Source organism: Ornithorhynchus anatinus, chromosome 9 (assembly GCF_004115215.2).
Source record: "Ornithorhynchus anatinus isolate Pmale09 chromosome 9, mOrnAna1.pri.v4, whole genome shotgun sequence".
NCBI lineage: Eukaryota > Metazoa > Chordata > Mammalia > Monotremata > Ornithorhynchidae > Ornithorhynchus > Ornithorhynchus anatinus.
The window spans coordinates 938,018-948,369 of NC_041736.1; the positions used below are offsets into that span (position 1 = coordinate 938,018).

General features: G+C 56.1%; 1 protein-coding gene across 1 annotated transcript; it reads left to right on the forward strand.

Annotated features, from left to right (window-relative positions):
• Positions 1-3,937: 3,937 nt before the first annotated feature.
• On the forward strand, positions 3,938-10,101 carry LOC103170638 (carnosine N-methyltransferase 2-like). The gene is made up of 6 exons (XM_029072318.2): positions 3,938-4,073; positions 5,394-5,446; positions 7,190-7,297; positions 7,952-8,082; positions 8,894-8,987; positions 9,257-10,101. The coding sequence occupies exons 1-6, from the start codon at positions 3,955-3,957 to the stop codon at positions 9,676-9,678; spliced, it is 927 nt and encodes a 308-aa protein (XP_028928151.2). The 5' UTR covers positions 3,938-3,954; the 3' UTR covers positions 9,679-10,101.
• Positions 10,102-10,352: the final 251 nt, after the last annotated feature.

The window sequence follows — 10,352 nt, forward strand, 5'->3', positions numbered from 1 at the left end:
TTGCTTCCCATGCCTGTCTTTGTTTTTGAATCTGCCTCTTGGCTTTCCTCCTTTGCTGAAGTCCCTGCCCGAGGAGAGCAGCCCCTGGACTCAGTGCAATCCTCCAACCCAGACTGTCCCCTGTGGCATCTCCATCCAACATCACATCCTACATCATAAGGATCTCTGTTCCAATAGAACACCTTTGAAAAATCCCTCTAGTTCCTGGGGTCATGAATAAACAGGGGAATATGGAAAAATGCCTTTTCTGACCCCTCTGGAAAGCACATGTTCTTATTCTCTTGTGAATGGCTTAATTCAGCCCAGGACAGAAAACATAATTTGGGAAACAGGCTATGAAAGAACATCAGACACCAAATGACCATCTAACACCCTTAATAATGATGATGATGTTGGTATTTGTTAAGTACTTACCATGTTCCAGGCACACTGTACTAAGTTCTGAGGGTGAATACAAACAAATCAAGTTGGACATAGTCCCTGTCCCATATGGGGCTCACAGTCTCAATCCCCTTTTTACAGATGAGGTAGCTGAGGCCCAGAGAAGTGAAGTGACTTGTCCAAGATCACACAGCAGACAAGTGGAGAGCCAGGATTAGAACCCATAACCTTCTGACTCTCTAACTCTCCCCTTCCCATCCCTGACTCTCCATCCAGTGATTCAGCACGGTCCATCCAACACCTCTAACTCTCCCCTCCCTGCTCTGTCTAAAGTGCATCAGGATGCTTGAAGAGCCATTAGGACAGTTGCCTCCCTGGACCTCCATCTCCTCACCCTCATTTTGGCCTTCAGATGCTGCAATGGACTCAGAGACAGGGGCCATGTGACCCTAGCCCAAGAAACATTTCCCCAGCAGGCTAGGAGACTAGCCCCGGAGCTAGTAAAGTTCAGTTAGCCTCAGACATTAGCATTAGCAGATAACCAACAGGAGCCCTCTTTCCAGCATGCCCCTGGCTGAGCCCATTTCCCTGGCTGCTGACTTGAGGAAGGGGGGACTGGATGGAGGCTAGTTGCATCCTTTTTTTTCTTAATGATATTCACTAAGCACTTACTAGGTGTCAAGCACTATTCTAAGCCCTGGGGTAGATACAAGTTAATTAGGTTGGTCACAGTCCCTATCTCTCAGTCTAAGTAGGAGGGAGAAAAGGAGAACTGAAGCAGAGAGAAGTTAAGTGAGTTGCCCAAGGTCACACAGCAAGCATTTGGCAGAGTCCTCCGACTCCCGGGGCTGCGCTCTTTCCACTAGCCCATGACGCTTCTCCATGCTGGACTGAGCCTTACAGACACTCATCGGTTTCTGGGGACTCTTGGCCACTCCACCTTGCCTCCTGCAGATACCCTGGGCCTCAGGGGCTCATTTTTGCTTCTTGGTTCCCATTACTCCCTTCGGGCGATGCCTGTGTCCCCAGATGCCTCCCTGGGCAGCGAGCCCCGTTCCCCCTCCACCCCTACCCCTGCCCCTCCCCACCACTAAATCAATTCTCCGCCAGAGCTATATTTATGTGACTGAGCTGGTTTCCCCTTACACTATCAAATCGTTCCTGGCTGCGTGATGGGAAAGGGAAATTGTTCTCAGAAGACTCCTTCATCAGCCCAGAGATTGACATTTTCAGTAGCCGAACAGGTGAAAATCTGACGTCCCAAATCCCAGCCCCAAACCCTTTGCTGGGCTAGAGTCCTTGGAGATCCACCCGGCCGCCCGGGGCGGGGAGGGGGACCGAGGAGTAGAAGGAGGAGGAGGAGGAGGAGGAGCAGAAGGAGGAGGAGGAGGAGGAGGAGGAGGAGGAGGAGGAGGAGGAGGAGGAGGAGGAGGAGGAGGAGGAGGAGGAGAAGAAGAAGGAGGAAAGAAAGGAGAAAAAGGAGGAGGAGGAGGGAAAGGAGAAAAAGGAGGAGGAGGAAAAGGAGAAAAGGGAGGAGGAGGAGGGGGGAGAGGAGAAGGAGGAGGAGGGAAAGGAGAAAAAGGAGGAGGAGGAGGAGGGGGGAGAGGAGAAGGAGGAGGAGGGAAAGGAGGGAGGAGGAGGAGGAGGAGGGTACCCCCTGGAAAGGAGGAGGAGAAGGAGTGGAGAGGGAGGAGAAGGGTCCAGTCCGAATCGCGGTGTCCCAGAGCTCGGTGTCCGGGAGGGGGACTGCAGGAAGCGGGGCCCAGCCGAGCGGGGCTACGCGATGGAGCCGGAGAGAGAGAAGACTAGGTATGTGCCCACCTGAGACTCCCTTTCGCCCGGCCCGGCCCGGCCCGGCTGTCCACTCTGCTCTGGTCTGGGAAAAGGCTCGTTTTCACGGCTCCTGATGGGAAGGGGAGGGGGAAGAAGGGGGGGAGGGGAGTGGGGAGGGGAGGGGGTTAGGGGTGGGCTTGCACGGGGCCGCACAAGACCCCTGGGCTCCCGGGCACGAGGCTGGACAGGGTGGGTGCATGCGTGGCTCCGCGGGGCTCTGCTCCGCAGGTCTGACCGGTGGCCGGTGGAAGCTGTCACCCCGGGCTCCAGAGAGGGCCCGCTGCCCTGGCCCCGCAGGCTCTCACGCCCTGAGAAGCAGCAGGGCGTCATGGATAGAGCCCGGGCCTGGGAGTCAGAAGGTCATGGGTTCTAATCCAGACTCCGCCACTTGTCTGCTGTGTGGCCTTGGACAAACTACTTCACTTCTCTGTGCCTCAGTTCCCTCATCAGGAAAATGGGGTTTAAGGCTGTGAGGGGAGCCCCATGTGAGACAGGGTCTGTGTCCAACCCGATTTCTTTGTAACCAGCCCAGTGCTTAGTACAGTGCCTGGCACATAGTAAGGCTTAACAAATACCAGAACTCTAATTATTATCTCGTCGGGATCGTTGTTTCTCAACTCCAAGAGTTTCGGGGATCGCTGGTGGGAGCTCCCGCGCTTCCCGGAGCTCGTCCCGAGAGCTCAGTAGGGGAGACAGTTGGAGTTTGGAAGGAGTCTGGGGTTCAGTCCCCCCCCGGGAATCGCCACTCGGTGTCCGTGTGTCTGTCCTGTCCGCCACGCAGATACCGCCGCCCGGACTTCGAGGCGCAGCTCGTGATGCCACCGTGCGAAGGGGCAGGTACCCGTGGGGCGAGGCTTGCCTTCTCTCGGCTTCCCGAGAGAGGTTGGGGTCGGTCGGTCCGGTGTTCGGGAGGGAGGCAGGTTCTGGGCAAGGGCTCCGGGGGGCAAGGGGGAGTAGCGGCTCCTCCCCAGAGCCAAGTCCGGGTCTCGGGGACCATCCCTACCGGCGCGCCTGGTGAGACGGCCGGAGGAAGAGCCTGGGTGGCCTGCGGTCACTGGACAGGCTGGTCATCCTCGCCCCGCAGCAGGCCTTCTTTCGGCAAGGGAAAGGGGACAATCGGGGACGGAGAAAGCAAAACCCAAGAACACACCATCAGAAGAGCCGCGTGGCCTGGTGGATAGAGCTCGGGCCTAGGAGTCAGAAGGACCGGGCTCATCCACTTGTCGGCTGTGTGACCTTCAGCACGTTATTTCACTTCTCTGTGCCTCAGTTCCATCTGTAAAATGGGCATTAAGACTGTGAGCCCCATGTGGGACATGGACAGTGTCCAACCTGATTAGTTTGATTCTACCCCAGCGGTTAATATAGTGCCTGGAATGCAGAGGGGAGGGAAGGCGCTATCCAGGGGAGGGAGGGAGGGGCGGGGAGGGAAGGCGCTATCCAGGGGTGTCTGTCCCGGTCCCGGCCCGCGGGAAGAGAAGCAGGCATAATTCTGTGGGCGACCAATCCCGGAGTCCTGGCGGCCGAGAAAGGAGGTGTCGTTCCATAGATGCCGACGCCCAAGGATGCCTGAGCTCTCAGTTGGCCCGATGGGTGGCCAGACCAATGACCTGCGGGGTGGCCGGCGAGCTCAGAAGGCGTGACCGGCGAGGAGGAGAGGGATTCTGAGTTGCCCTCGCTCGCGTGGGATGGTGGCCACCCACGCGCTCTCACTCGCCAGGACCCTGCGTGCGGGCCCCCATGCGGAGTCTGACGGAGGAGGAGTACGCGTGGGCCTTCAAAGCCTTCCTAGACCGTTCCACCGAGCACCAGTGCATGGAGGAATTCAACACCTCGGTGCTGCCAGGCGTGATAGCCAGGTGTGTGCTAGACGAGCGCCCAATAGCGAGGGTCGTGGGGGTCTTGGGGGTCGTGGGGGTCCTGGACTCGGAGACCTCTCCTTTCTGCCCTTGTTGGCCCACCTGCTGGAGAACCCTAGCCGGGCATGTAGGTGCCAGCCAGGGCTTTCTCGGCCCCCTTCCTTGGGTCCCGGGTCCCGAACGTGGATGCGCTAGAACGGAATTTAACCCCAAGCGGGCCCACCCAGCCCCTCCATCAACGCAGCGTTTCCGGACAGACGTCTGAGCTGACCAGTCCCGCCAAGGGCCTCGGCCAGGGCTCCTGGGCCGGCCAGCCGGCCCGGACCCGGTCACGCCGCCGAGCTCTGAAATCGGAGCCGCACCCCTGGCCGAGGGACCCGCTGAAGGCGCCGGCTCCGGGCGGGGTCTGCCGGCCTCAAGGGCCAGGGGTCCGGCTGCGGACCAAACGTCCGGCCCAGGGCCAGGCCAGCTGGACCCTCTAGAAAGGAGAGCGCCGGCTCCCCTGACATCCCAAGCGGCCCCGGGGAGAGAGAGTGGGCCTGTGGCCGGAGATGGGCCTCGCCCGCCCAAAATAGCACAGACTAGGGTCCACAGCGCTTGGACCACCTAAGCCCAGCTCTGAATGGAGCGGGGATCCGAGCATGGTCCAACAGGGGGAGCGTTGTAGCAGCACACCTGCACTCCCTCCACACACACTGGATAATATACATTATACGTAACTGTGGTATTTGTTAAGCGCCTATGTGCCGAGCACTATTTGTTAAGCGCCTACTATGTGCCAAGCACTGTTCCAAGCACTGAAGTGGATACAGGGTAATCAGGTTATCCCACGTAAGGCTCGCAGTCTTAATTCCCATTTTACAGATGAAGGAACTGAGGCACAGAGAAGTTAAATGGCTTGCCCAAGGTCACACAGCAGACAAATGGCGCGGTAAGGATTAGAACCCACATCCTATGACTCCCAAGCCCGTACTGCTTAATAATTATGATATTTGTTAAGCGCTAACTGTGTGCCAAGCAGTGTTCCAAGCGCTGGGGTAGATACAAGGTAATCAGGTTGTCCCACGAAGGGTTCTTTCCACTAAATCACGCTGCTTCAATCCTGAACAAAAAAATGCACACTCCTTGTTCACACCTGCACACCCACTTTCCCGAGGGACTTCCTCCAAACTCCCAAAACCTTCCGGAAATCATTCACAGCTGCCAACACTGTGCCACCCGATCTTTGGCGGGCTGGGATTCGATACTCTGGGCACATTGCAACTGTACTCCCCGCCCTGCTGGTCCCCCGTCCCGCACCCTCACTGTCTTGTGTTTCAGAATCGGAGATGGAAAATCCACAATTAATGTATTAGGCGTCGGCAGTGGACCAGGTAACAACGTGGGTTTACTTTGCATCTTTCTGGGACCACTCCCCCCGCCCCCCCCCCCCAAAAAGCCTTCTGCTAATATTCAGGCCCCTCAACTAGGTGGTTTTGAGAAATGAACTTTTTTCTTCTTTGCCAAAGCACATAGTATTTGCTTTTTATGGTATCCGTTCAGTGCTTACTGCGTACCAAGTAATGATAATAATAATGATGGCATTTGTTAAGCGCTTACTATGTGCAAAGCACTGTTCTAAGCACTGGGGGGATACAAGGTGATCAGGTTGTCCCACGTGGGGCTCACAGTCTTCATCCCTATTTTACAGATGAGATAACTGAGGCTCAGAAAAGTTAAGTGACTTGCCCAAAGTCACACAGCTAACAAATGGTAGAGCCGGGCTTAGAACCCATGACCTCTGACTCCCAAGCCCGGCCTCTTTCCACTGAGCCACGCTGTGCTAAGAGTTGGGGTAGATACAAGGATAGGTTAGACACAATCCATTTCCCACATGAGGCTCACAGCATTAATCTCCATTTTATAGATAAGATTAATAGAGGCACAGAGGAAATGCAGTGACTTACCAAGGTCACACGGCAGACAAGTGGCAGAAGTGGGATTAGTACCCAGGTCCTTCTGACTCGCAGGCCCTTGTTCTATCCACTAGGCCACACTGCTTTAATAAATGCCATTTAAAAGCAAATGGGAAAGACAGGGTGGTTCTCACCTCCTGCCTGGACCTCACCCAATTCACTTTTTCTCAGGTAAGAGGAAAGGAGACTTTTAGAGTTTCTGAGATTAGTGGACCACTGACACAGACTATCAGACCTTGAGAAAGATAATTCCTGGTTTAGTCCCATGGCCCATCCAGCCCTGGGCTATGTCTCTGACAGCGACTCTAGGATACTTGGAGGTTGCCCTCCTCAACACACACCCTCATGGTTGCCCTTCTCAACACACCTGACTCTTCAGTCTCCATCCGTGACTGCCCCCCAGTAGCCTAGGAGAACAACGGATACCCCCGAGTCTCCTCCTCCATCCCTGACTCTCCCCCAGTGGCACAGCCCAGAACATCCAACACCCCTCAGTCTTCCCTTTCGAATCCGGATTGTCCCTTCAGTAATCTAGCATGAACACTTGTCTGTGAGTGTGTCCAAACCCCTCTGATTTTGCTGATTTTCCTAGCTAAGGGAATGGATCCCCTTGCTCACGGGGAAGGCTTGGGGAAGGCCTGTTTCCAGCTGTTTGTTCTGAACCTAGAGGTATGGGATTTGGGGAGCAACAATTTTGTTTCCAACCTTCCCATCCCCTCCTGGTTCTGATAATCCTCACCCTGCTGCCTCCCAGACTTGCCCTTGTCCTCATCCTCATCATGAAACTGCTCCATCCTCCTAATTGCTTTCTGTGTTTCTGCCCAAAAGGTTCAGTTGTGCTTCCATGGTGCCAACCCCCTCACTTCCCACTCCAAGCCCAGGGAGCCAGTGACAACATGAGCTCAGATAGCAGGGTTCCACCCCCAGAATGTCAGGGCCCCTCACCCCCTTGCCAGAAGGATAATCTGGATTGAAACTTGTTGTGGGGCTAGTTCTCCTTTACAGCTTTAGTCATTTGGGGGAGCAACAATATCTAGTTGCCAGAAGCAGGGCCTGAGTGTGAGCCCTGAATGAGCACCTCATAGGGGAAGTAGCAGCTGATCTCCAGTCAGTGAAATTCTGAACTGGATTCCATTTTAGCTGTTGTGCTTTTTCCCTCAGGGGAGCAGGACTTGAAAATGCTCCGGGTAATCCAGGAATGCCACCCAGGGAGGCCCATCGACACTGATGTGATTGAGCCTAATGCAAAGCATATTGGGAAATTCAAAGGTTTGTCCCCACTTCACGCCACTTCCCCATGCCCCTAGCCTGCCCGAGGCCCATGCCTTTACCCAGGCTAATGCTAAGCCTGTCTCTATCAAGAGGGCTGGGCACCTGGTGAGCATGCGTGGGTGTGTGTCTGTGTTTGTTTTGGGGGGTGTAAGGTCCTTGAGGGCAGAGATTATGTCTACCAAATCTATTGTAGTTTACTCTCCTAAGCACTTATTACAGTGCTTTGCACACTAACTGCTCAATAAATACCTATGATTGATGGCACATGTGTTTAAATGGGAGGGCAGGTGTGTAAATAAGAACTTGTGTGCACAAAGGTTTGTAAGTGTGTGTGTGTGTGTGTGTGTGTGTGTGTGTGAGAACGTGCATGCACTCAAAGTGCATGCACTGCACCCCTTCAGGGCTTCAGCTCTACCCAACCAGGGTAAGAAACCTCTCTGGTCTCATCCTGGTTCCATCCTGGAGACAAACGGCTTTGTTTTTGAGCAGGGGTCCAAGAAGGGTAGGGGGGACCAAGGGGAGCAGGGGGAGCCGGGGGCCTTGCGGGGAAGGGGAGGGAGTCTGAAGGTTCAGACCAGGTCGCGATCCTGGCTGGCAGGTCCCGGGGTCGCGTGAGTCCCATCGGACCTGTGGACCTCTCCTTCCCCATAGCCCTGGTGGGTTCCTCGTCCGGGCTGGAGAATGTGAAGTTCCACTGGCACCAGTTAACGGCAGAGGACCACAAGGCCCGGATGCAGGGCAAAGCTGGACGGAAGGAGTACCACTTCATCCACCTGGTCCAGGTAGTTGGGCGCCATTGACGTAGGGGGCTTTCTGGGTCGGGGCACTCCTGCTCCTGCACCCGGCCTCAGAGTGAGGAATTTGGGTCCTGGCTGCAGGGGGTTTAGAATCACCTCACCCTGGGAAGGGGGTGTCTCCATCCCCTAAGGAAAAGGCTCAGTTTTGCACAGGGGACAGAAAGGACCCGGAGATTTCCCCCCTCTTTCTCCTCCTCCTCCTCCTCTTCCTCCTCTCATTCTGCTCTCAGGGAGATTCTCCCTTAGAGCAAAAATTATTTGCCTAGACCAGCAAAGCCAAACATTTTTCCACCTGTTATCAGTATTGACTGTGTGCAGCAGAGTAGTGTCCTGGGCAGCTCCTGCATACAGAGTGCAGTACTGCATGCCTACTGTAGGCAGAGCCTTTGGGACCATTCACTAGGAGTAGAAGATACAGTCTCTTTCCCGTGGGAAAGCTTGGCAGATACAAATTGCATGTATGCAGTGGGATCGAGTGGAGAGTTGAAGATCCAACTGGTAGCACCGGTCATTCCAGGAAGCTAAAAAGGAACAAATCCAGTGGAGATGATAAACTGATTCACACCTTCATGCCCAAGGAGGCTGATGGGACAGTGAGCCGTTCAGGTCAGGGAGCAGAGGGAACGCCCGGACCCCTCCCCTGCTCCTGTCCCTCGTCCTCCTCCCACCCCCGATCCCACCCCCGCTGTCTCCGCTAGAACCGGTGGGGGTAGATAACTGTCAGGAGTCGCCGCGGAATCCTTCGCGGAGGCTAGGCCAGTCAGTACGCCCAGATGCTGCCTTCTGTGACCTCCAGATGCTCTATCGGGTGGATGATATTGCTGCTACCATCAAGTTTTTCTATAGTTGCCTGGCAGCTGGTGGTAAACTCCTGATCATCATCCTGTCAGGTACGCAAGCCCCGCCCTCCCAGACAGCCGATGGCCCAAACCCCAGCCAGGTCAGCTTTAGAGGGGAAGGAAGGGGTCTGAGGTAGTACCCACCCAGGGGGGAGGTCTTTTCTCCTCTCAGCCAGGGTGGGTCTGGGGGTGGCTTAGGGGGAGCGTGGAGGTGGCTTGTGACGGCAAATGCTTAATGAGAGGTGGGCTGGGCGTGCCGGGGGTGCCAGGTGTCAGCTTGGGGGACGGCACTGGCATTCTGTTTTTCGGTTTTCCCGCAGGAAGCAGTGGCTGGGCCGGACTTTGGAGGAGCCACCAGCACTGCCTGCCCTCGACGGACAGCGGTCACTATGTGACGTCTCTGGACATCCAGGCCATCCTGCGGAGACTGGGGCTGGAGCACAGGGTCTATGACCTGCCCTCCCGCTGGGACATCACCGAGTGCTTCGCCGAAGGGGACAAGGTCGGGGGGCTCATGCTGGACTTCCTGACGGGAACGAAGGACTTCAGGGATACCGCGCCCCTCGACCTCAAGACCCGGCTGAGGGAGGCGCTGCGCCGGCCTGAGTGCAGCAGCCTGGAAGGTGGGAGGGTGATGTTCAACAACAATCTGAGCATGATCGTCGTGCCAGCCCCGGAGGTACCTGCTGTCCTGGAGGCCCCAGTTGCCCTATGCCACCAGAGGCCCAAGGCAGTGGAGTAGGGCACTGTTGGACCCACCCAGAGTGGGGAGTTGGGGGGGGGGGCGAGCAGAGTGCTGCTTAACCCCCTGGAGCCCAGGCAGAGGGGCCTGATTAGTGTCCACACTGTGATAAAAGAGGAAAGCTGAGGGCAGCGTCCAGGGCTGGTTCTGTTGGGCAGGTCGGGGAAGGAGGGTGACTTGGGTTGGGACCTGCACCAGGTAATGCTGGTGGGGAGAGACAGGAGGATGATGTTCCAGTGCAGGCGTTTTTCTCATGGTGAGGCTGGTTGTCCCCTGCAAAGATTTTCAGCTCGAACAGGAAGCTAAGTCACAGCCAGAACATGGTATTGGCCCAACCCAGCAAGCCCATTGACTCTTAAGATGGCTACTGAATGGGTGGTGCCTTCCTTACCTGAGAAGAAGTAACACCATGCTGTCTGCCCCTCTGCTCTTCCCTCTCTCTTACTCCCTTCCTCTCCCCCATCTCTCCCACTCCTCTCATTCCCCACTGTCCCCCGCTGTCCCCACTCCCTGGTCCCTCTGCCCCTGCACTCTCCCACACCAGGGAATCCTCTGACAGGAGCCATCCCCCATCTTTGGAAGCCAGGACACCCGACTAGCCATGGGGCTGCAGGCCCAGAGGGCTAAGAAGTGAGTGAACGGGTGGAACCCTGCCCAGAGCCAAATGGAGAAGC

Excerpts from the sequence above, each read along its gene's own strand:
- LOC103170638 (XM_029072318.2), top strand. The coding sequence starts at position 3,955 with ATGCGGAGTCTGACGGAGGAGGAGTACGCGTGGGCCTTCAAAGCCTTC. Across the intron at positions 5,447-7,189 it reads AGGCGTCGGCAGTGGACCAG|GGGAGCAGGACTTGAAAATG; the intron begins GTAACAACGTGG and ends TTTTTCCCTCAG. Across the intron at positions 8,083-8,893 it reads ACTTCATCCACCTGGTCCAG|ATGCTCTATCGGGTGGATGA; the intron begins GTAGTTGGGCGC and ends TGTGACCTCCAG.